We start from the raw sequence: 27,319 nt of genomic DNA, 5'->3' as shown, positions 1-27,319 counted from the left end.
AAGTGCTTGGTGTAAGGGATTGTCTATTAATAGCTAACTTAAGACACCAGCGTTAAGGTCGAGTTGTAAATAAACATAATTAACAACTTTTATATTTAATAAATTCAAATATCTACAACACATACCTGTTTAATGAAGAAATGTATAACTTTTAGTAAGTGGTACTAGCATTACAAATGCAAGGTAAATTGTAATGTAAATAAGAATTATGCTAAGTTAATGAAGAAAGTAATTACGTTAATTCACTACCGTGCCGAAGGAGGCCATTCAGCCCATCGAGTTTGCATCAACCCTTTGAAAGAACACCTCATCTCGGACCACTCCCCACCCTATCCCTGTAACCCCAGCTAACCTTTCTGGACACTAAGGGGAAATATATCATGGCCAACCCACCTAACCTGCATGTCTTTGGACTGTGGGTGGAAACTGGAGGAAACCCACACAGACATGGGAGAACGTATAAGCTCTACCCAGACAATCAATGTCAGCATCGAACCCGTGTCCCTGATACAGTGAGGCAGCAACGATAACCACTCTGCCACTGTGCCGCCCAAATTATATACGTAAAGTAAGTAATTGTGGCTGGACAGGTGTTATGTTGCAGCTGTAGAATGTGGGAGTTATTGGATGCCAGGGCATTCCAGGACAAAAAGGTCTGCAGTAAGTGTAAGCCGTTAGAGGAATTCCGGCCAGGTGTTTGATCTGGAAGCTGAACAGGAGAGTAATATCTGAGCTCTTTGTCTCAGGAGCCGGTCACACCTCTGAGAGTATGGTCATCTGTTTTGGTCAGCATGGGGGACAGGAAGATATGACCGTGAGTGAGGCAAGTAAAGGAATCGACAGAAAGCAGTGGATGAGGCTCCAGCTTTGCTGTTGTCAAATAGTTTTGAGGCGCTTGCAATCTCTGGATGAATAAAAACATTGTAACAGTCCTCCTTAGATAAATTCAAGGTAATCAGGCAGAGTTAATATTGTTTTGTTCAAGGGAAATTACGTTGAACCAATTGATTGGTGTTATTTGAGGAAGTTACATATGCAGTGGATAAACGGGAATTAATGGATGCACTGTACTTAGATTTCCGGAAACATTTGAAAAGATGCCACATCTTTTTTTATTTTTATAAATTTAGAGTGCCCAATTCATTTTTTCCAATTAAGGGGCAATTTAGCGTGGCCAATCCACCTACTCTGCACATCTTTGGGTTGTGGGGGGCAAAACCCCCGCAAACACAGGGAGAATGTGCAAACTTCACATGGACAATGACCCAGAGCCAGGATTGAACCTGGGACTTCGGTGCCTTGAGGCAGCAGTGATAACCACTGCGCCACCATCCTGCCCAAAAAGGTGCCACTTATATACATAAATAAGGATAAATTAAAGTTCATGGTGTAGGGAGTAATACATATTGGCACAGGGAGGTCGGTTAGCCAATAGGAAACAGTAGCCATTAATGTGTCATTTTTTGGTAGGCAGGATGTGACAAACAGTGTCACAGAGATCATAGAAACATAGAAAATAGCAGCAGGTGTAGACCATTCGGCTCTTAAAGCCTGCTTTGCCATTCAATATGATCATGGCTGTACATTTATCTCAACAGCGCCCTCGCATGCACTCCTCATACCCCTTGACCTTTTAGAGTCTAGAAGTTGATTTTCTTCTAAACATATTCTGTGACTTTGTCTCCAAAATTTTCTGTGGTAGAAAATTCCAATGGTTCACCTCTGAGTGAAGAAGTTTCTCATCTCAGTCCTAAATGGCCTACCCAATATCCTGAGACTGTGACCAGCTGTTTTAGACTCCCAGCCAGAGGAAACAACATCCCTGCATCCAGTCTGTACAGCCTTGTCAGAATTTTATATGTTTTAATTAGATCCCCCCATATTTTCTAAATTCCAGTGAATGCAGGCCCAGCCACCCAATCTCTCCATGTATGATAATCCTGCCATCCCAGGATCAGTGCTGGGGTCTCAATTGTTTACAATTTATATAAAGATTTGGATGAAGGGATATGAAATTGTTGCTAAATTTGCAGATGACACAAACATAGGTAGAACTTGTGTGAAGAGGACATAAGGAAGCTGCAAAAGAGTACTGATAGGATAGACGAGTGGGCAAAGATCTAGCAAATGGAGTATAAAGTGGAAAAATGTGAGGTTGCATATTTTGACAAGACATATAATAAAAATCATATCTAATTGGTGAACGATTGCAGAGCTCTGAGATGCAGAGGGATCTGGGTGTCTTAGTGCATGAATCACAATGTTAGTACACAGGTGTTGCAAGTGATTAGGAATGCTGATAGAAAGTTAACATTTATTGTAAGGACAGGGGGCATGGTGGCACAGTGATTAGCACTGCTGCCTATGGCGCTGTGGACCCGTGTTCGAATCCCGGCCCTGGGTCACTGTCCGTGTGGAGTTTGCACATTTCGAGGGTTGTGAGGCTTCGGAATTTTCTTCCTCAAAGGATGTTTTAGGTCAACTTTTCAAATAGTTTTCAGGCTGAAGTAGATAGATTCTTGATGAGTAAGGGAGTGAAAGGTTATCAGGGATAGGCAGCAATGTGGAGTTGAGGTTAAACTTAGATGGGTCATGACCTTATTGAGTGATGGAGTGGGCTCAAGGGGCTGTGGCTTACTCTTAATTTGTATGTTATATCTGAAGATGTTTGACAATCCCAACAAATACAATTTGAGTTATTTGCAGCAGTTAAGTCTTTTTAAAAAAAAAGCAAAAATCTTGCTATTATTTTCATAAATTACTGTTTGAAATTCCATGACATTGCACATGTGGCATCTAAACCGAGCATTATCTTGTTAATGTAATCCTACCAATAAAGATTATCATTGTTCAAATGAAATGGGGCAAAGGGCAGGGATAATTACTGCAAGCAAGCAGCCGTAATTTAATCTTGCATGCTAAAACCATACATTTTGTCCTTATTTCTCTATTCCCTTTAAGATCTTTCTATAGAAAATGCCAGTATAAACATCCCATACCCTAAGCCCTCTTGCTATATTTAAATATGGATATGAGAGCAAAGATGATTTTAGAGGGTGTAGCTGGGGCATTTAATTGGGAGAGTGCAGATCCCACCACCTTCTTTCCTCCTCCCACTTAAGCCCAGGACGGGACACTCGAGATGGTCTTGCCACACAAATGCTAATTAAGGTGGGCAAGGGGTGCGGTCCCTCATTAAAGGTACTCAGTGGCTAATTAAGCAACTCGGCATTGAGAAGTGGGGCTTGTGTGAATCAATCTGCTGTCCTTTTTGCTGACTCCATCATGCCCTCATTCACCTTTGGCTTGAGGTCCCTTGTTGATCTTGGTCCTCTGCTTGATGCATTACCAGCAGCTGCCCCCACCCCTGTTGGCGCTGCCTGCAATGAAAAACTACCAAGATCTGGCCTGCAGATCTTGGGAGGTGGGATTTCTGCCCCAGGCTCCACAATCCTGGGAATGGTTTGACAGTGAGCACTTCCCATAGGCACATAAAGTCTTTCCCAATGGAGGAGACCTACAGCTCTGACCCCTGTGACCTGCTTTAAATTCCATAATACTACTTCCCAGTCTTTTGTGATATTAAACACTGATAGAATACACGTTTAGTGTCCAGCTGTGGTGGTATGGCGGTTAGGGGTAAATGGAACCACGGTGAGCATGCATGATTCTTCCTAATTCCGAAGTCACACGTTGTGTTCTTGTGTCTTTTAATCTATCCAATGCCACAATTAAACTGGAAACTGCCAATGTTAACGTGCCAGGTTATAATTACACCCCCTGCCACTAACGTATGAGTAATAGATATAGATGGAAAAGAATGGAGAATGTGGGCAGAGAAGGTTAGGTGGATTGGCCATGCTAAATTGCCCATAGTGTCCTAATAAAAGTAAGGTTAAGGGGGGGGTTGTTGGGTTACGGGTATAGGGTGGATACGTGCGTTTGAGTAGGGTGATCATGGCTCGGCACAACATTGAGGGCCGAAGGGACTGTTCTGTGCTGTACTGTTCTATGTTCTAGAAGGATAGTGGTGTGGAAAATGGAACTTGAATAAATGGGAGGCTGCCAGAAATAATCTATGCTTTTTGCTTTGTTCCGTCTGTCGTAACATTTTGAATTTATTTGAAACCAGGCTAAGTAGTGGGAGATGATCCCCCCCCCCCCCCCCCCCCCCCCTCTCTCTCTCTCTCTACTCTCTCTCTCTCTCTCTCTCCATCTCTCTCTCTCTCTCTCTCTCTCTCTCTCTCTCTCTCTCTCCTCTCTCTCCCCCCCCCCCCCCCCCCCCCCCCCCCCAAAAAACCATATTGTAAGATAATATACTGCTGTTTTCCAATAATGTAAAATGCACGCAAAACAAGTGCATTATTTTATCTGGACACGCAATATTTAGGGCTTATCATTTGTCTTCATGATATTCAATTCAAATGGTTTGCAACAGTAATTTAGAAATGGGAAGTGCTTTCTTCTCTGCATTTATAATTGAAATAATTATACATTATTTTCTTGTCCAACAGGAATTGAATAGGGACAATGGGTTGATTTCCTTAAAATATTTAATAATGGAATGATTTTCTGAAAATAATGCATTTTGTTGAAAAAAACGTGAAAGATGACATAAGGGCTTAATCCATATTTATTTCAGAAGCCTGCAGATTTTTCTTTTTTTTAAAACTCTACACTAGTTTTATTTGAAGGAACATTTTCAAGGTCGCCTTTCTAGCTTTTCTTCAAATAATTTTGTAATATTTAATCTGGCAGTTACAGAAAATATGCCCTCAGTACTAATACATCCAGAAAATGTACATGTTCAGAATACATTATCCAAATTCAGCTCACAGCATCACAGATCTGACCAAGAAAACAAGGTTCAAGCTCAAGGATCTTTGCAGAAGGCTGAGACTTTCACATGTAACATTGGCCTAAGAGACAAAAGGCAATGTCATGGATTAATCTGTTATTGTGACATTTGTGGGAGTTTTATTCAAATCATTACTCAGTACATCAAAAATTTGCTTCTGAGTGAATGTAAGGGCAAGTAACAGGTGGAAAAAAATTAGTAAAGCATTTTGAGAGAGCAGTGCAACCCAGTGACTGGAAAATGTAATTAGAGTGAAGAGTTTTAAATATGCTGAAGTTTTGAGGTGATGGGGAAAGATGAGTTGGAGTACGCGATTAACATTGCAACGATTTCAACATTAAAGGTGCATGGAGAGGAAGAATGTATAAAGCAACATATTTTTAGCTTTGGAGAGAAAAAACCTGAAAGAAACAATGGTTAACAGTTGAGCAAAGCCTGATTATGGAAATGAGGTATTCGTATAACAGTCTTCTAATTATAATTCCAGATAATTTTGCAAGCCATTTTAAATGAATTGGCTTCCTCTGCTTCTTAACATACTGTCTTAATATACTGCTCTTTTTGTATGGCAAATTAAGTTGGTAAACTATCATGGCTGAATTAAGTCAGAGCAAGTTTGCCTCAGCATGCAGTAGAACATTATATGGCATCAGAAAATTACAAGATTGGTGGAACATTCCTATTTGCCCCATAGTAACATTATTTGACTGAAATCTCTAGGCTGATAGTCAATCCTGTTGACAAATTATTGTTAATTTAAATTAGTTCTCGGAAAATATAGAAAAACTGATTGTGCCGACAAAGAAAGGATTGAGATGAGAGAGAAATTACTTGTTGGATAACCAACTTTTTCTTGTATCCATTCCAGGAGAGCAAGGAGGTATCAGAGCTCCCCAGGTATTGAACTTGAATTCCAAAATTCCGTGCCTCCAAATTATCAGATGGTGTATATTGCTATATTATTCTTAGCATGCATTCCTGCTGAGGAATCTGAGGTTTTGGCGTATGCTTGTTTTCAACTGTAGTGCAGTGTTAATGCGGCATACTTTGGGCGTTGACCCAATTCAACAGTGCAATATGAAAGGCGCAGTTATTTCTGTTATAGGAAAACCACCGAGAAGAGATTTATTTGTACCGGTAACAACATAAATTGGCTCGAAGATAAAGTAGCAGATCACGAGCCCCACCAAAAGTATACTTCACCAAAGTGAACTGTGAACTTTATATTGGGAATTGCAGAGAAGAATTTGTCAATGATCACACCCCAGTGCCATACTCCAGCTACACCCTTGAGTGCATGTACTTGGCTCTTACAACATGTACACAGAGCTTCTCCAACTTCATAATCATAGAATCCCTACAGTGCAGAAGGAGGCCATTCGGCCCATCCTCTTAAAGAGCACCCCACAATAGCCCCATAACTGCACCTAGGGCCAATTTAGTACAGCCAATCCACCTAACCTGCACATCTTTTGGATTGTGGGAGGAAACCAGAGCACCCGGAGGAAATCCACGCAGATACGGGGAGAAAGTACAAACTCCACACAGTCACCCGAGGTTGGAATCGAACCCAGGTCCTTGGAGTTGTGAGGCAGCAGTGCTAACCACTGTACCATTGGATAATGTACACAATGATCTGACTTCTCCAACTTTATAAAATTATGGCTTTCTACTTTAACCAAGTGTTCTCTCTAAGTTGTGCAGCATTCTGTTTACAAGCTGTGCTCTTTTAGATACTGTCAAATATAAAGGTGCTGAACATAACAAGAAGATTTAGAGCGATCATTTCCCTCACCCCTGTGGATACGGACTGCAGTTTATTTTGCTTGTATCAGTGAGTTTAATTTTTAATTAAGGAAGGGGAACACTTGGAAGATCATTTATATAACTATCACAAATAAAGATATAATAATTTTGTAATTAATTTTACTTTTTGTTGCCCAAGTTCAACAGTGCCATGTGTTCCATGCCAATTTTCAAGTTCTTTCCCCTTCATGACCTCATCACCTGTTTTGGAATTGGAAACTAAATTTATTTATTTTTTAAATTTTTAGCTGGTTAGGTCACATCGACCTGTATGATATCACAGTGATATACCAGACACAAGCCTGGGAACAGTTAAGAGAATCAGCGTATCATTAAAATATACTGGCTGAGTGCAGTTAACTAGTGAAGAACTAGTTAACTAGTGAAGAACCTCTATCCAATAACATTAGTAATAATTTGTTCCGGTAATACATAACTTGATCTTTCACACTCTAGGGATGCTATTTGTATATAATCGGTGTGAAGATAATTAAGTTTCTATTGCAAATGCTGAATGAACCCTTGCACTGGTATCGCTTTTTCATAATAGAATCATTCTTTCCATTCAGCAGACTGTTCATTCAGACCGGAAACATTTTCTTCCATATTTCCATTGGAATGCTAAGATTAGGAAGCAATACTGGTTTAGACTTTGCAGTAGCCATACTAACGATGATTCGTTCATTTTGATTTGATTAATGTTACAGTAACAAAAATCTAGGCTTTTCAATGTTTATATATAAATCATATGTAGATGTATATCATGTATACTAATGGACGATGTATTGATTTTTATTTCTTTCTTTTTCTTTGTCCAAGTTTCTAGCTTTTATTGTCAATTATAGGCTGATTGGCAATCAAAGTGGCCAGAACCACGTAAAATCTAAGCATACTCACATTCACTGATTAAGCTTTCACAGGAAGGAAATTTCATAACCTGTTGTGAATATTGTGCTCTATCATAGAATTTACAGTGCAGAAGGAGGCCGTTCGGCCCATCAAGTCTGCACCGGCTCTTGGAAAGAGCACCCTACCCAAGTTCAACACCTCCACCCTATCCCAATAACCCAGTAACCCCACCCAACACTAAGGGCAATTTTGGACACTAAGGGCAATTTATCATGGCCAATCCACCTAACCTGCACATCTTTGGACCGTGGGAGGAAACCGGAGTACTCGGAGGAAACCCACGCACACACGGGGAGGATGTGCAGACTCCGCACAGACAGTGACCCAAGCCGGAATCGAACCTGGGACCCTGGAGCTGTGAAGCGATTGTGCTATCCACAAGGCTACCGTAGGATTCGCTCTAGCCAAGGATCCAAACATTTTTGTAGATTCTCCTATAATTCTGCCCCATTCTCCCAGAGCTCGCCTTGTTCCTTTTCTTTTTGAGTTAAAAAAAATTCCAAGGAAGAGGCAATTTAGCATGTCCAATCCACCTACACTGCACATCTATTGCTTGTGGGGCTGAGACTCACGCAGACATGGGGAGAATGTACAAACTCCATGTGGGCAGTGACCCGGGGCCAGGGCCGTCGGCATCGTGAGGTAGCAGTGCTAACCACCATACCACCCACTCACTTAGTTCCTAAGACATATCTATTGCTCTTAGCATACGCTTCATCAATTCCACGTCATCCCAATTCGGGGCATAAACGTTCACTAGCACCACCCGGGCCCCCTGTAGTTTACCACTCACCATAATGTACCTGCCCTCTTTGTCCGCCACAATTGCCACCCGTTTGCTTACCAGGATTGCGACCCCCCCCCCCCCCAAGTTGGCACCCCTTCAGCCAGCAAAGCAGCCAGTCACCCCCCCCCCCCCCAAAACCCCTCAATTCCAATCCCCCATGTCACGCCCCCGCTTAGCACTAACTCTCCCCCCATTGCACTTCCGTAAGTCAGGTGACCCATGCTGACCTCGGCCGCTCCCGCCTCTACCTCCTCCTTTGGGCCCCCAACCTCCCCTCCCCCACAGGGTAAGAGAGAGAGAGAGAGCCACCCCATCTTCCCGTGTCACGAAAAAAAAACCAAAAGGAAAAAAAAGAAAACAACGAACAAACTCTGGGCGTTTTATAAGTCCAACTTATCATAATGAATGTCCACGCCTTGTCCGGCGTATCAAAGTAGTGGTGCCGGCCTTGGTACGTGACCCACAGCCTCGCCGGATGTAGCAGCCCGAACATTACCCCTTTGTTGTGGAGGGCCACCTTAGCCCGGTTGAATCACGCATGCCTCTTAGCCAGATCTGCTCCGCAGTCCTGGTAAATTCAAATCTCACAGTTCTCCCATTTTTGCTTCGCTCCTTCTTTGCCCACCGCAGGACACATTCCTTGTCTGTAAAGCCGTGGAATCTTATCACCATAGCCCTCGGCGGTTCGTTCGCCCTAGGCTTCCTTACCAGGACTCTGTGCGTCCAGTTCCAGGGGCCGCGGGAAGGCCCCCGTGCCTATCAGCGACCCAGCATCGTGGTCACATGCACTCGCATCCGACCCCTCCGCACCTTCGGGGAGGCCCAGGATTCGCAGGTTCTGCCTCCTCAATCTATTTTCAAGGTTTTCCAGTTTCTCCTGCCATCTTTTGTGCAGGGCCTCGTGTGCCTCAACCCTGACTGCTAGGCCCAAGATCTCATCCTCATTTGCAGGGACCTTATTTTTCCACCTCTTTGATCGCCTTCTCCTGCATCTTCTGAGTCTCCACCACCCTTTCCATGGAAGCCTTCATAGGGGCCAGCATCTCTGTCTTGAGCTCTGTGAAGCAGCTTCTCAGGAACTCCTGCTGCTCCCTCGACCACTGGGCCCATGCCTCCTGGGCTACGCCGGCCGCCATTTTGTCATTTCACGCCCGTTCCTCTCGTTTCACCGATCCAGCCTTCTTTACTGCCCCACTCCTGGCCCACTCCATACAGCGCTGGGGGGAGCCTCATCAGCGTTTACTGCCCCACTGAGGATCGCCGCTAAAGGTCTGTTAACGGGCCCAAATGTCCGATCTCGGCGGGAGCTGCCAAACGTGCGACCTACCTGGGCATGGCTGCAACCGGAAGTCGTATGTGATACTGTTGACCTTTACATCTCTACTGCTACCTTTAAACCATTTATTTTCATGCTTCAGATTTCCTTGCTGACATCAAGTTTGTGATGATTCGCAAATTCCTTCAGCTCAGCGTTATGCAAATCAAAACAATCCTGTCAACCACTGGTTCACACTCGAGTTCCTCACTGATTCTATGCTCCTCCCTAATCATTCAGGCAAAATCCATTCTGTAGCCCTGGGATTTGTTTGATCTGAAGTTGCCATTAAATATCATTCCTTGAGGCAGAACCGCTTCATTCTACGTAATTTCCCTGATCCGACCCCGGCTATTCTCTCAATGCATAACATTATCTTGTGAACGTCTTGTGCATCGACTGCTGAAACTGTCATTCATGTCACCATCACCGCCAGACTTGATTACTCCCATTGTTCTTCTTGTTGGCCTTCCATCCTCCACTCTAATCTCTCAAATTTTGCTTTGCATATCCTGTTTTGTACTGGACTGCATTGCAGTCACTTATCACCTCCATCTCTGCTGACTTGTCCAGACTCATCATTTAAAATTCTTGTCCATGCCCTTGGCAAACCCTATCTTTATATCTCTCTTCCTGGTTTCCCATCAAACGTGATGTTGCTCTTGAATTTGAATCTATGTGCTTTGCTCCTACCATTGATGGCCGTGGGTTCACCTGTCTCAGTCCTATTGTTTGAAACTCCAACTACGATCTCCATCTTCAGCTTTCTTTCATCTCAGAAAGCCTCCATTAACCAAACATTTATTTGTTCCTCCAATCTTACATTTCTGGCTCAGTGTTTGTTTTACTTGCGCGTACCTTTGAAGTGCTTTGGGATGTTTCCCGTGTTAAAGGTGCTATATAAATGCAGTTTGTCGTTTTTGGTGCAGGAGCCTTGGTAAGCTCCACTAAATCAATGTATTCTTTTGTTACCTTTGTTCCCCGCTTCTTTTCACGTGGTGGGGAAGATGATTACTCTGATCAAATTCAATCGTATTATCCTTTCACTTCAAATATTCTTACTCTTCAGCACTTTCAACATTAATGTACCTTTTTTTAACCTACTTTTCTCTGGAGGGATACTCCACAGTATATTGTTGCCTGTAAAAAGTTTGTGCAAAATATTTCATATTATCCTTATTTGATTATTTTTCTATTTAAATTTATAAATTTATTCATGAGGTATGAGCATTGCTGACAAGGCCAGCATTCTTGCCCATCACTAATTACCTACGAGGTGGAGGTGAACTGCAGTCCAATATAGCAGATTACTATGTAAAGTTAAAGCATATGGAATTGCGGATAGTGTCTTGCGATGGATATAAAGCTGGTTAGCAGTCAGGAAGCAAAAAGTTGGGATAAATGGGTTGTCTTCTGATTGACAGGCAGTGACTGGTGGGGTACCGCAGGGATCTGTGCTAGGACCCCAACTGTTCACATTATATATTCATGATTTGAACAAGGGAACTAAATGTATTTCCAAATTTGCAGATGATACTAAGTTGGGTGGGAGGGTGAGCTGTGAGGAGGATGCAGAGATGCTTCAGTGCGATTTGGACAGGCTGAATGAGTGGGCATATATGCATGGCAGATGAAGTATCATGTGGATAAATGTAGGTTACCCGCTTCAGTAGCAAAAATAGGAAGGAGGGTTATTATTTGAATGGGTGTAAATTGAGAGAGGTGGATATTCAGCGTGACCTTGGTGTCCTCGTGCATCAGTCAGTGAAAGTAAGTACAGCGGGCAGTAAAGAAGACAAATGGGATGTTGGCCTTCATAGAGAGAGGGTTCGAGTTTTGGAATAGGGATGTTTTACTGCTTTTGTACGGGACTTTGGTAAAGCCACACCTGGAATATTGTGTGCAATTTTGGTGTCCTTATCTGAGGAAGGATGTTCTTGCTGTAGAGGGAGTGTAGCAAAGGTTTACTAGCTGATTCCTGGGGTGCCAGGACTTCATAGGAGGAGAGATTGTCCGTTAGGATTATATTAATTTGAGTTTATAAGAGTGAGTGGGAATTTCATAGAAACAAAATTTTAACAGGATTAGAAGGCGTAGATTCAGAAAGAATGTTCTCGCTGGTAGGGGAGGCCAGAACTTGGAGGTCATAGTTTCAGGATAAGGGGGAAACCTTTTAGGACTGAGGTGAGGATAAATTTCTTTCCCAGAGAGTGGTGAATCTTTATAAATGACTACCACAGGTACTTGAGACCAACATGTTGTGTAATTTCAAGAAGGAATTTAATATAGCTCTTGAAGCTAAAGGGATTTGGGGGTGGGGGGTGGGGGGACGGACAGAATCAGGGTTATGAACCTGACGATCATCCATTATCATAATGAATGGTAGAGTAGGCTTGAAGGCCAAATGACCTCCTCCTCCTATTTTCTATGTTTTTGGTGTCAATATGTCCACAGTGTTATCAGGAAGGTGTTTCAAAATTTTGACCAAGTGACCATGAAGGAGCAGTGATGTAGTTCCAAGTAAAGATGGTTTGTGACTCTGTGAGGACCTTGGTAGTGTTCCCATGCATTTGCTGCCCTTGTCTTCTTGATGGTAGAGGCAACATGTTTAGAAGATACTGTCAGAAGAGCCTTGGTGAGTTTCTGCTGTGCATCTTCTGCATCAGTGTTCTTCAAACTTTTTTTCCGGGGACCCGTTTTTGCCAACCTGCACGACCGACCATTTTTTCTTACCTTGTTTGATGCTGACAAAAATGGGGAAATGGTTTTGGGTCCCTTTGCCCCTCGTACACGTGCCTCCAATGGAACCTGTTGGATGAAGCTGAAGCCTTCTGGTGTCGGAAAATATGGAGTCTCTACCTGTCTGAAGTTATGCATTTTCGTCCTGTAAAATTTTATCAAATAAAACCCTCCCCCTGAACTTGCAAAAAATAATAAAAATAACATGAATAAAATAAATGAAAAAAATAAAAATTAAATGAATAAAATAAATGAAAAAAAACCCCCGAACTTAAAACAAAAAGCTGCGACCGTTTAAAAAAAAAAAAAAAGTGGCCGCACTGCGCATGCATGCCCGATCATCGGCGCACATGCACATAGTTTTGCACATGTACGCCGATGAACTGGCACGCATGTGCAGTGCGGCCGCATATTGTTTACATGTTTGCGGCCAAAGCCGCTTGCAGCTGGCGTTATTAACAGCCTGCTGTTGCGCACAGATATCTGCGATCGGGAGCGCAGGTGACGGATGGCTCCGCGGACCTACCGACACCCGTCCGCGACCCACCCCACGGGCCGCGCCCCTGAGTTTGACAATGCCTGTTCGACATGATATACACCGATTCTAGTGTGCAAGGGAAAGGTTTAATCTCTAGCCCTCTTTCTTTGTTTTGATCAGTTGCACTTGCAGTCTAACTGCACTGCTTTCCTAGGACTGTGTTCTGTCAGCCAACTTTCTGGTGCGCTTATACAAAAGCAAAATGCTGAGAGTAAATGTGTAATGCTGTGTGGATGGATGATCAAGTGAGCTACTTCATCCTTTGGTGTCACACTTGTGTTTTTGAAGCAGCTCTTATCCAAGCAAGTGGTGAGTATTCTATCAGACTGCCTTGTAGATGATGGACAGGCTTTGCTGAGTCAGAAGATGAGTTACTCACTACAAAATCCCCAACCTCTGACCTGCATTTATAGCTGCAGTATCTGTATGGTTGATCCCACCAGGTTTCTGATCAATTGTAACCCCAGATGTTAATGTTGGGAGATTCAGTGATGATGTTATTTCCAGAGTATTTCCCGACCCATGTCCTATGATCAGCTAACATATTCTACTGTCAGGAGTAGATAAGACATTGTGGTAGGCAATCTGCAGCATGGGTCTCTGCATATGGCCCATCACGGTTCTGAGTACGGCCCTTTCACAGCACCAGGGTCCCAGGTTCAATTTCCGCTTGGGTCGCTGTCTTTGTGGAGTCTGCACGTTCTCCCCATGTGTGTGTGTGGGTTTCCTCCTGGTGCTCCAGTTTCCTCCCACAAGTCCCGAAAGACATCCTGTTAGGTAATTTGGACAGGGTGAATTCTCCCTCCGTGTACCCGAACAGACGCCGGAATGTGGCGACTAGGGGCTTTTCACAGTAACTTCATTGCAGTGTTAATGTAAGCCTACTTGTGACAATAAAGATTATTATTATTGTTACGATGCTGTCAAATGTCATGGGGCGATTGTTAGATTCTCTTTGTTGGAGAATGGTCATTGTCCAGCCTGACTGCGTTTTGCCACTATTGACCCAAGTCTGAATGTTGCCTAGGTTTTGCTGCATGCAGAATGGACTGCAGTATCTCAGCAGTCACGAATGGTACTGAAAACTGCAGTCTTCAGCGAGTATCTCAACTCTAACCTTATGATGGAGGGACGAGCACTGAAGCAGTTTCAAATTCTTGGGCCTTGTATACCCTGACAAGCTCCTGCCTCAGCCCATTTATGGCTGATTCACTTATCGTCCATGTCTTTGTCACTTTTAGACTCACCTACTTCATTGCGCTTCTCCTCCCTCCAGCATTTGTAAATTGAGCCTAACTCTTGTCCTAATCCATTCATTGCCTCCTGTGATCCTGAGTCCAGGTTCCCCAATGATTCCAATTTAAAGTTCTCATCCTCCTATTTTCACTGGTTTCATTTCTCTGACCAGTAATTTATCTGATCTTGGTTAGCAATAAACTTAAAAGAAATAACTTATACTTAGCACCTGACAACATTACTCAGTACATCACTGTTATAATGTAGAGAATTGTTCTTGGAGGGTGACTTTCTCCCCGCAGTTACCCACACTATGTCTTGATTGGTGGTACAGGAAGGGAAAGGTTAATCTCTAGCTTTCTCTCTCTGTTTTGATCAGTTGCACTTCCAGTCTAATTGAACTGCTTTCCTAGGAATGTGTTCTGTCAGCCAACTTTCTGTTGAGATTATACAAAAGCAAAATACTGCAGATGCTGGAAATCCGAATGAGAAACAAATGCTGGAAATATTCAGCTCAGGCAACATCTGGAGGGAAAACTAGCATTAACTTTTCAAGTTGATAACTTTTCTGTTGAACCTGCTTGAACACGGCATTGCAAGTTCTGAATGTTTACTGCAGGTGTTGGAATATGTTAGTGAGCTGCTTACTGTCACATACCGATATGGATAGCATATTTGATTGCTGATTTGTTTCCTTTTGGGAAAGCTCATAGCCTACCTAGTCTCCCTTTGTCTGAGCTGTTTCAATTTTTTAACAAACTATTGAAAATTATAAGCTTTTGGGAAATAAAAATCTTGAATGTGAGTTTGTATCAAAACTATATTATAGCTTCAACCAAAGATCCCTTCAAAGCCAAAAAATCAGAATAAACATGAGGCAGCACCTATCAAAGTTCTAGTCCAGTGTTCTATAAATTTGATTAAGATGCTAAACATTGTAGTCATGTAACAGTAATTATTTGAGTTTATTTAGTTTTATTTTAGAGTGCAGCTAAGAATTAAACTGGCTGGGAACTATTATAGATTTGCAGGTAATGTTTGTATCAAAGTCTTTTTATTCTGTACTTCTGTCACTGCAGATTTGATGGGCTGAATGGCCTTCTCCTGCACTAGCAATTCTATGGAATGCGATGTTTCCATTGAAATTGTATATTTTAAAATTTAAAGGTATGCATATTAATATGGCTGGAAAAGGCAATTTTAAATGTTGTGGCTACGTTGCTAATATTTAATCATAGCAACAGGTATTTTTAAAAGGCAAGAAAGACTTGCATTTATATAGCACCTTTCATAACTTTTTAGTGCTTTGAACTATCTTGAAGGGAACAAGTGTCTCACTTTTGAATTCCATCTCTTACTACAGTGGTTCACAATATAAATTTTTGATATCTGAATTTCTGTGGCACTGAAGCGTTGGACACTTGCGAATGTACTAATGCCTGCATGGTGGTAATAACTGTAAAAGCAACATGTCTAAATCTTTCCAGGAACTGTTTTTTTACATTCTGAATAACCGATTAAATATGTTAGGATTCTGAAGTCCCACAATTACAGCAGAGCTTTTTTCAAAATTATACTCTTTCATAACTGCTATTGAAAATACAAACTTCTAGTGGCTTTACTAAACATCTTATGTTCGTACTGCTGTACTAATTTTACTTCAGAAAGCAGCATTGTCACGTGCTGGTACATGATCTTTTGGGGATAACTTAGAACTTTTTTAATGGTCGAAGCTGAGGATCAAATGCCAATGTACTGACCAAACCTTTTAATAGCAGCTTATTTTAAATATATATTCTTAATTTACCCACACACTCCAGGGCCTTTCACTAACCAGGAAATGGCAGAATGGTTCCAGGCGGGCTACTTCACCATGTCTTTATTTGTAAAGAGAGGCTGTGATGAGGGCTTCCAGCCATTGGGAGAGATCATTAAGATGTGGGGCAGAGTACCTTTTGCTCCAGGACCTTCTCCTCCTCCATTGTTGGTAAGACATTTACATAAGCTCCAGTCCAAAATGCATAAATATTCATGTATATTAATACCTGTGCATGATATCAGGGTGCATTATAAGACAAAATAAGATTGAATTTTATTGGAAGTATTGTTTGGCTACAACTATTTGAATTGGCAAAGCACATGTTGGTAAATGCGTTCTCCATCGGATAGCATTTTATAATAATGTTAATACTTTTTAAAAAAATATTTTTTTATTCTCCTTTTTCACATTTTCTCCCAAATTTACACCCAACAATAATCAGTAATGAATGTAATGTCAATATTAATAACACTGATCCCATCCTCCCACCAAGCCCCCAAACATTAGCCCACATGTTAACATAAACAAATGACAAAGAGGAATCACCCATAGCCACCATTAACACATGCAGTTCCCCCCTTCCCCAACCCCGCCCTAATGTTCGATGTGATCCAATTCTCAAAAGCGCATAATGAATAACGCCCATGAATTGTGGAATCCCTCCATCCTTCCCCTCAATTCAAATTTGACCTTTTCAAGCGTCATGAATTGCAGCAGGTCCCCCCCGCCATGCCATGGTACAGGGTGGAGAGGTTGATCTCCACCCTAACAGGACCCAACTTTGGACGATCAACAAGGTGAAGGCTACAGTATCTGCCTCCATGCCCGTTTCCAACCCCGGCTGGTCCGACACCCCGAAATACAGCCTCCCGAGGACCCGGGTCCAGTTTCACCTGCACCACTTCAGAGATTACCCTAAACACCTCCTTCCAGTAATCCTCCAGCTTTGGGCAGGATCAAAACATACGAGCGTAGTTTGCAGGGGCCCCCCCCCGCAATGTTCACAGACATCTTCGACTCCCTGAAAGAGCCGTCTCATCCTTGCCCTTGTAAGGTGTGCTCTCTACACCACCTTCAGCTGTATCAGCCCCAACCTCACACACGAGATGGAGGCATTCACCCTCTGGAGCACCTCACACCAGAACGCCTCCTCCATACCCTCTCCCAACTCTTCCTCCCACTTTGCCTTGATCCCTTCTGGCGGTGCCTTCCCCTCCTCCAAAATAGCCCCATAACTGCCGATACTACCCCCATCTCAAGTCCCCCTGTTGTCAGCACCTCCTCCAGGAATGTGGAAGCCGGCTCCACTGGGAAGCTCGCTGGTAATGTTAATAACTTGATTAAACTTTGCTCAATTGCTTTATTAATTTTTACCCAACATGTAAGAACCCCAACAAAAGTGTAGTATTGGGAAATGAAACAAAGCAGATGAGATCAGTAAACGTAGGGAAACATGGACAGTGGCAATCGCAATATCATAAGATTTAATGCGAGGATCGGGAAAGACAGAAGTGAGATGTGAAAAGCAAATGATCGGGGATACTTTTGTGTAGATGAGATTGGAACTAGGGTAATAAACTGGGAAATAATATTTTCAGACAAGGAGAGGAGCAGCAATGGGAAATATTTTAAATATTGATCCTCGATACAAGAAAGATACATTGCGCTATAAATTTAAAATAATCTAGCGAATAATAAAGCATCATGGATGAGTAAAGATGTATGATCTGAAGGAAAAAGGCGCACGCTAAGCACCTCGATAAAGGAGAGGATGACAAAAGGGAATATGAAAGGATTTAGCAATAAGTAAAGAAAAAGTTACGAATGCAATGAGAAACTGCAAACTAAATTATCAAGGAATATAAAAAGATATAAAGCAGTCTTACAGCCATATAAAAGTAAGAAGCAGGATAGGACCACCAAGACATGATCATTCACAGTTCAGTTAATGACGGGAACGGCAGAAATATTGTTACAGAGATATTGACAATTGACATTTGACAAAGAGGTTCAAAAATAACATTTAAGATATAATGTGGGTAATAACGGTTAAATTAATCACATTTAGGATGAAACCTCTGGTCCGGGTGGATTGCGCGCTCATATTAAAAGGCATTTGAAAAGAGATTTTCCTGTAATAAATTGGGGGATAGAATGAATCCAGAGAACTGTAGAGCAATTATCTTAATGACGTTGTCAGAAAAATAATGGTAGTTTTACTGAAAAATGCAATAAAAACATTAGGAAACCAAAACTATAGTCGGCATAAATTCCAAAGGAAAGACGATGATTCTCAAATCTTATTTACCTTTTTAAAGAAGCAACAGAGCGTAGAGGGGTCGTGCAGTAAATGTAAGATATTTGAATTTTCAGCAGGCCTTTGCAAAGATGAAATCTAGTAAACTTGCGGTTAGAGCCTGAGAGGCTGGCACAAGTAGCAACATGGATAGTAAGCAGGCTGCAGAAGAGGAAATGGAGATTATAGGCTAAGGGTAGCTACTCAGACTGGGCAAAGGAAGGGAAATAGTGTTCCACAAGGCCAGGTGCTGTAATAAATTTGGACTTGGAAATCAGGAATCCAATTTCAAAATTTGCGAATGACACCAAATTATGGGGTATCGTTAATACTGCAAAGACCAATGCACAATGCCAGACAACATGAGTAAACATGAAGAATGGTCATGTAATTAGCAAATGAATTTCTGTATAAAGTGTGAAATCTTATATTTTGGTAGGAAGAGCACAGGTTACATACTGCTTGGACAACAATCTAAATGTGATAGCAGAACAAAAGGATCGAGGGGGCACCAATGCACAAATCAATAAAATCGCCAACACAGATTAATGAGACCATTTTGTTAATAAAGCAAACCAAGCACTGTGGTTCATTCTGGAGGAATAGAAATGAAAGCAGAAAGAATATGGTAAACTTGTATTGAACCTTGCTGTATTGTCCTGGTCTCTATACTGTGAAAAGGATTTAGAGGAACTAGAGAAAGTGCCAAAACGATTGATCGGGATGATGCCAAAATTGAGAGGATTTACTCGAAGGCTGGCTAGGCTGGGGATCTTTTCTCTTGAAAAGAAAATGCTGAGAAATTATTTAATGGAGGTCTTTAAAATTGAGGGATGGTTGATGGGTAGATAGAGAGATGTGGGAGAGACCAGGAGCAGGTGCTTAAAAGGAAGTCACCAGTAAATCCAATAGGAATATAAAAAATCTTCTACATTCAAAGAATAATAAAATTGTAGAAATAGTTACCATAGGCAATTGAGGTGAATAGCATTAGTTGTATTTAAAGAAAGCTGGAAAAGTATGAAGGAGAAAGGAATAGAAGAAAATGCTGAATGGGTAAGAAGATGGAGTGGTCAGAGAAGGCTTTTGTGAAGAATAAATGCTAGCATAAATGAGTTAGGCAGCTGGCTTATTTCTTTGCCGTGGACTCTGTAACTGAGCTTTTTAATTTGAAAATTGTCACTTTTAAAGAGAAACAAATTCCCCCTATAAACCATGGATCCCAACATGTGGTTTATTTATGCTTCATGTTAATTTTGTGTTTAATTTTTGAATTCGAATTCCTCCAATTTCAGTTTTTTTTTGCTGTGCTAGTTGAGAGGATGTTCAGTGAGATGCTTGATGTGTAAAGCGTATCAAAGTATAAAAATAAATAGTACTGAGCAGATCATCATTTGGCAAGTTAATTGACCATTATATTTAAATAAATTACTTCAGGTTAAAATGGTTAAAAGGTTTGCTGCTCCTTTCTAGATTGTGAAGTTGGATCCCTGTGATGTGGTCTTTAAGCACCTTGCTGAAACTGCCAGCCTTGCTTAGTCTTCCCTCTGTTTTGGCTCATTCAGTTCAGCATTTCACATCATTAAAAATGACAAGCTGTTTTTAGTCAAATATCTTGAGCAAAATATATATCTTCTGAAAAATTCCTGCAAATAGCTTAGCTGTATGTTTAGTTTTGTAATTAAGAAAGTTCCAACAACAATGTAGATTCATATAGCACCTTAGTAACAGGTGACCTAATAATAGAGATCTTTAAAATTTTGAAGGGGATTTGATAAATTGGATGGAGAGAAGGTGCTCCCCATTGTGAGGCGACCAGACCAGAACCAAAGGCCATGCATGAAAGATTATCTATAATTTCAATCGGGCATTTAGGAGAAACTTAATTATACAAATAAGGTGTTTTGCAGGAGTGTTATTAAACAAAAATTGGCACTAAATCACATGAAGAGAGTTATTAGTGCTAGTAGCTAAAAGCTTGGTTAAAGAAGTAGGTTTTAAATTCCTGAAAGAATGATAGAGATGTTTTGAGAGCGGCATCTGAATTTAAGTCATTAAACTTTAAAATTGTACTGTGTACTTGTACGCAAGATGTAGTATTTTAGTGTAATTGATTGAACTTTGATAATATTGTGATTTAAGGACCACTCTGTAGTTACCTAAAACCCTCAACAAACCAGCTGTATATCTGTAATTCCTAATTCGCTCCATTCAGCCATAATGACATTGGCGGAGCCCTGTTTTAAGGAAGCAAATTAAATTTTTTAAAAAACTTTAACAAAAGCACATGGCATTGCTTTGTGATTGGCAATAGAAATTTGTTTCTGCCATGCTATGCACTTTCTCAAATTCAGTAACATTGTCCATGTCCTGTGAAGAGTGTTTATTTAAAAAAGTTTTAACACTCACTATTGTATATCGGCACGTGTTTATTGCAACTTTGGGTGTGGCAATAACACCTCCCCTGACTTGATCCAGATATTCACATTTATTGTGTATTGATTTTCTCAAATTCTCAGAAGGTGGATTGAGTTGCGAGACTTACATAAATCATTGAGTCATTGGAGCTTATTTTAATCATGTAAAATGAAGAAAGTCTCACTGAGCAAATTACTGTGCATTCTCTTAATTACTGGAGTGGGAGGTCTGCCAATGTCAATAAGAGCAAAAGTTGACCATTTTCCACTAAAGGGTACAATCCCCAGTCCTTGCTGAATTTAGTTGGAAGTAGCAATGAGTGTAAAAATCCCTAAAATATTAAAACTTTCATTGGTTTCAGCAATCTGGTGAGGACACACTCCTATGCTGACCACTAATAGAACAAAGAAAAGTACAGCATAGGAACAGGCCCTTCGGCCCTCCATGCCTGCGCCGACCATGCTGCACGTCTAAAATAAAATCTTTTACACTTCCGGGGTCTATATTCCTCTATTCCCATCCTATTGATGTATTTGTCAAGATGCCCCTTAAAAACATCACTATCGTCCCTGCTTCCACCACCTCCTCCGGCAGCGACTTCCAGGCACCCTCTGTGTAAAAAATCTTACCTCGTACATCGGCTCTAAACCTTGCCCCTTAAACCTATGTCCCCAAGTAATTGACCCCTCGACTCTGGGAAAAAGTCTCTGACTATCCACTCTGTCTATGTCCCTCATAATTTTGTAGACCTTTATCAGGTCGCCCCTCAACCTCCTTCGTTCCAGTGAGAACAAACCGAGTGTATTCAACCTCTCCTCATAGCTAATGCCCTCCATACTGGGCAACATCCTGGTAAATCTCTTTTGCATCCTTTCTAAAGCTTCCACATCCTTCTGGTAGTGTGGCGACCAGAATTGAACACTATACTCCAAGTGTGGCCTAACTAAGGTTCTATAATGTACTAATCTGCTTCTCCAGGGCATGTAAAGGTAAATTCTTACAAGTCAAATTTAGCTTTGTTAGTAGCATAATGGCCTGGATTTTATAGTCAGCGGCAAAGTGATGGTGCTCGCTGCTAACTTTGGAGAGCGCTGTCCACCAGGATCAAGTGAGCTCTGTCATGCAGATTTCACCTTTCTTGATAATTTCATTCTTGCACAAACTTTAGAGACTCTCTGCTGTCCAGCAACAGGGATGTCATCAAGCTAGCTAAGGAACCAGTCACATTGAAGAATTCTCTCAGGCAACAAATCAGGAAGTTAAAAGTATTGGCTATCCTTCGCATTTTAATCATTTACAGGAAGCAAAATACTGTTTAGGACATGGACATGGATTAAGGTAGAAGCTAAAATATAAAACTTTAAAAGCCAGTTATTTTAAAAAAATCAACGGAATTCTTTGTCACAATGGAAAATTTGACATTCCGCAAATACGAAATAAGATATTCGGGGTCAAAGTTGGCCAAAAGTAATTATGGCTTAGTGCCCTGCTTAAAAGGCCCATCACATCTCATTCAACGCGGTTTAATTTTTTCGAAGTCTTTCACACTGGGACTTGCAATGTAAAAAGTGGAAATTCGCGACAGTTCAGTGATTTCTAGATAGCTTCCATCTGCGAGGACCTCAACAGTGTATGCTGTTGAAACACTGACCGAAATGTCAGGCAACAGTTTACTCTTCAAGGCCTATTTTACATGTCTAATATTTGAAAAAAAAAAACAGTTAAACATTGCTGCAACGATGCAGCCATGCAATGGAACGTATTTTGAACACAACTCCCTAATTGGGGGGGGGGAGAGAATCTTAGAAGGCCTAACAACATCTGTTGAGTGAGAAAGAACAGAGCTGACATTTCAAGTCTGGATGACTCTTTTTGTCAAATATTTGACGAAGGGTCTGTCATCCAAACTCAAAACATTAGCCCGTTGTCTCTTCACAGATGCTGTCAGACCTGCTGAGATTTTCCAGCATTTTCTGTTTCAGATTCCAGCATTCGCAAAAATGTGCTTTTATCCATAATGGAGATTCCTGTATATGAAGATTTCCAGGGGCAATGAAGCTAAAGATAAGTTGTATGTGATGAAATTTTTAATTCAAGACCAGTTTGTTGAATTGATGAAAAAGGAAATGATGGGACAATATGTGAACAAAATAGTTGACTTAGAATAAAAAATGGATACGCTGGATAGTCACACTTCAGTGCTATATGATACAATTGGCCATAATCAAGCATTAAATGGTTCACAATAAGAATATAATAGGATTGGTGCAATAAGTCGTTCTGGTATTTCAAAAGTTGTATAGTTTCCTACATTTTTTTGGTGCAGACTGGATGGCCCATGGTTTCCATATCATGTTATTGGAATTAGAAAATAAATTTGCTTCCAGTTCTCCATGTCTAATTTGTACTTCGGTTTAAGGCAATTTGTTGCTTTCTTTGGCTCTCCCTTGCACATATTTTATTCTCATCTATTTTGCTTTCAGAGTGACCTGGATCAGGAAAGACTGAAAAGGCAGCAGGAACTGGCAACTTTGAACTTATATCAGATGCAACAAATACAGTGCCAGCAACTTCTGCAGGCGCAGCTTATGACCAGGTAGTTCTTTAAATGGTAGATTATAAAGAGTTTCTTCATTGTTTAATGGAATTCTGTGAATAAATTTGTTGCCCATCCCTTTATTGCACTTGAGAAGGTTGTGGCGAGATGGTGTCTTGAATCACTGAAGTCTATCTGCACTGCTGCACCTATAGTGCTATTAGGAAGATGGTTCCAGGAATTTAACCCTGTGACAGTGAAAAATTGCAATATACAGGGATGAGAAATGTCTGTCGTTTTGGCAGAATTCTGACTTTTGGGATAATGGAATTAATAGAATATTATAGAATCTCTACAGTGCAGAAAAAGGCCATTCAGCTCATCAAGTCTGCATAGATGCTTGGAAAGAGTACCCAACCTAGGCCCACGTCCCAACCCTATCCTCGTAAATCAGTTAACTCAACCTAACCTTTTGGACACTAAAGGGCAGTTTAGCATGGCCATTCCACGTAACCTGCACATCTTTGGACTGTGGGAGGAAACCGGAGCACCTGGAGGAAACCCACGCAGACACGGAGAAAGTCACTCAATCACCTGAGTGCCGAATTGAACCTGGATCCCTGGCGCTTCGGGGCAGCAGTGCTAGCCACCATGCCGCCTTTACATTTTTGTTACAACTTCCACCTCCTTTCAGCTGCTGCTGCCTCCACCCTGCCAAAGCATGGAGGAGGGTCCACTGGGAGGGCACAGTCTGCTGCTGGCTGCTTGGCAGAGTTCTGGGTTTAGGAGCCCAGGGGGAGTGCAGGGAGCAGTGGAGCTCGAATCTTGGTCAGGGAGATATTTATTTATTGTCGCGTGTACCGAGATACAGTGAAAAGTATTTTTCAGCGAGCAGCTCAAACAGATCATTTAGTACATAAAAATAAAATTAAATAAAAAGAAACACAAGATACACAATGTAAATACGTAGACATCGGCTGATGCATTCAGGAGTGTAGTATTAATCAGGTCAATCCGTAAGAGGGTTGTTTAGGAGTCTGGTAACAGTGGGGAAGAAGCTGTTTTTGAACATCTTCGTGCGTGTTCTCAGACTTTTGTATCTCATGCCTGGTGGGAGAAGTTGGAAGAGTGAATAAGCCGGGTAGCGAGTAGCGATTTGACACAACTAATTGGCTTGCTAGGCCATTTCGGGGGCAAGTTAAAAGTCAGCTGTAGATCAGACCAGAAAAGGATGGCAGATTTATTTCCCTAAACAACATTAGTGAATCAGACGGGTTTTCATGACAATTGATAGTTTTATGACTGATCTTATTACTGAGACTAGCTTTCAGTTCCAGATTTTTAAAATAATCTATCGAATTTCTTAAATTATTGAACGTTAGATGATTTGGTTGGATTTGAACCCACCAGGCATGACATGATCAGCCATGACACTGAGCTACTAGTTCGATAACATTACAAGTACACCACCGTCACCTCATTGTTTGAATTTAGTATGAAAATACTAAAAATAATGAAGCATTATATGCAGAATTGCTTTTAACTTTTGCTGGGGATTTATAATATGAATTACCTTAAATCCATTTTTTCCATGTTGATCGGTTTTCAACAACATTCGCATTTCTGCGTGCCTTACCTGTTCAAATTGTCTGGAATGTGGACATAGCCTCTTATTTTTAATTTTATCCAATTAAAGTTAAAACTTGGCAAGAATAGTACTGAATGTTAAGAATTTGTATGGAGCATTGTAGTTCCAGTTCTGCTGGATAGATTTTCATATTTAAAAAAAGCTAAAGTTCACTGGTCATGGTTGAGTAACATAGTTTTTAATTGGTACGTAGAGTTTTGTTCAATTACCTCCAAAGATCAAGAAGAAATGCCAGAAATATAGCTTCCAGGACGTTTTCTGCAACTTAACTTTTGCAGCAGATTAAATAAATAACACACCGCTTCTGACAGATTTGTATGCGGCCAATTGACAACAGCTACCCTGATGTTCTAAATTGGTTTTCATTTATTCATTTCAATTTTTTTTTGAACTAGCAAGGTTGGGAAGTCAAATATATTTGTGTCCCTAGAGTACTGGTGAAGGTTTGAAAGAATAGGCAATGGGTTTTGCCAGGATGCTTTATGATGAATGGTATACACAAATTGATTAAAACAAACTGGGCTTGCTGAATCTCCTAGTCAATGATAATATAAATAATGAGGAATAAAAGCTATGTAACTGTTTTCATGGTCCTTAAAATTGGTGATTATATTGGAGGTTGTACTATTGAGAAATACGATTAATTAAGGGGCTCTGAAATCTATCTTTTCAGTTTCAGTACTAAACTTTAGCCTTACGAGAAGTATTTGTGACTACCCAAATATTTGTTATTACACTATAAACTAGCAGTCAATGTTTAAGATTGGTACTTTTCTCTGTAAGGCAACAGTATGCACAAGCAATAGCACACCAACAAAAGGCAGCTATGGGAGCCATAACATCGCAACAACAGCAGCAGCAGCAACAGCAACTGGCCGTCATACTTGAGCAATTCCAAGCCTTAAAGTTAAGGTAACAATTTGTGGGATTCAGTAACTTCAAGGGGAGAGGGTAGTTCATGTGCAATCTTAGGAATGATTACCAGCACTGCAAAAGTGCTTATGTAATATAATTGAAAGGGGTGATCTGAGCATGCTGTAGAATCCGAACGTCTTGGGCTTCTAGGTATCATTTAAAATGATCGTGGCTTACAGTCAGTGTTTTAATTCTGTTATCTCGGGGTCTCCAATTATTTTCTCCATCCATACCAGTCTTATTTTGATTTTTAATTTGTTATACTCCAGTTACCACTGGTAAAAGGGGCTAAATTGAAAATTTGAGAGATACCTCTCTTTGGGAATTGAGGTGCAGATCGTGGTAATTCCCTTCAATGCTCCTCGCTACAGAAAATATATTTGGGCAGGGTTCCTGTTCCAGATTTCTGCTAAAAGGTTTTTATTTGAACTGTGCAGTGATGGACTAGATTGGACTCTGATTTGATGCTTTCAGAAGTTAAATAGCTCTCTTTATGAAGAAGAATATTTATTTAAGTGTCATACGCGAGTCTGACTGGTAAGTGTGGTATTGTATGTAGCAAGAAATCAATGTCTTCAAGGGAGAATATTGGCAATGAAAGATATGGGGATAAATGTGGTTTGTGCCTTTCCCCTGGTTTAGCTCAGTGGGCTAGACAGCTGGTCTGTGGTGCAGAACAAGGAACGCAAAGCGGGTTCAATTCCTGTACTGGCTGACGCTATTCATGAATGCCTGTCTTCTCAAACTTGCCCCTTGCCTGAGGTGTGGTGATCGATCTTCAGGTTAAACCACCAGGCCGATCTCCCCCTCACAAGGGAAAGTAGCCTATGGTCATCTGGGACTATGGCGACTTTGCCTTACACTGGGTTTTCAAAGCTAAATCTTTCTTCTCAACTGGAAGTTAAATTATTTTGTGGATGCTATTGGGATTTCTGAACTCTTGATGGCAGTCACTTCATGGCAACAGTATCTCATTTTGATGGAACTCCAGATATGGTCTCAGTTTTAACACAAGACACTAGTTTATTATCTATCCTGATGACACACCTCTATTTTTTTAGACTAAGCTTGTGCAATACGTTTTTAGGTTTAACTGTTTAGATTATGAATTTTCATACTTAATCATTTTCTTTTTTAAAAAAATTTATTTTGAGTGCCCAATTCATTTTTTCCAATTAAGGGGCAATTTAGTGTGGCCAATTGACCTACCCGGCACATCTTTGGGTTGTGGGGGCGAAATCCATGCAAACACGAGGAGAATGTGCAAACTCCACATGGACAGTGACCCAGAGCCGGGATCGAACCTGGGACCTCGGTGCCGTGAGGCAGCAATGCCAACCACTGTGCCACCGCGCTGTCCAGAATTGTTTTCTTGATTGCTCAATTGTTTTATTTCTTCCATAAACAGTTATTCTGGATTGAATTAATTTTCATATTGAAAAATGTATTTTGATTCTTCAGAGGAAATGATGTTTAACCTACTTGCTTGAGTTTTTTTT

General features: G+C 41.1%; 1 protein-coding gene across 6 annotated transcripts in view; it reads left to right on the top strand.

The window, feature by feature from the left end:
* gigyf2 (GRB10 interacting GYF protein 2) overlaps positions 1–27,319 on the top strand; it is a 230,498-nt gene that overhangs the window by 124,345 nt on the left and 78,834 nt on the right. For 5 of the 6 annotated variants that reach the window (XM_038816236.1, XM_038816241.1, XM_038816239.1 and 2 more), the window contains 3 exons: positions 16,009–16,175; positions 23,205–23,317; positions 25,689–25,817. In XM_038816236.1, coding sequence (XP_038672164.1) covers positions 16,009–16,175; positions 23,205–23,317; positions 25,689–25,817 — 409 coding nt within the window. The remainder of the gene's footprint in view (positions 1–16,008; positions 16,176–23,204; positions 23,318–25,688; positions 25,818–27,319) is intronic. The other variant, XM_038816240.1, reaches the window with a different exon arrangement.

This window comes from Scyliorhinus canicula, chromosome 13, assembly GCF_902713615.1.
Source record: "Scyliorhinus canicula chromosome 13, sScyCan1.1, whole genome shotgun sequence".
Lineage (NCBI taxonomy): Eukaryota > Metazoa > Chordata > Chondrichthyes > Carcharhiniformes > Scyliorhinidae > Scyliorhinus > Scyliorhinus canicula.
The sequence above is the reverse complement of the archived record's forward strand: the minus strand, read 5'-3'. Positions and strand labels throughout refer to the sequence as shown.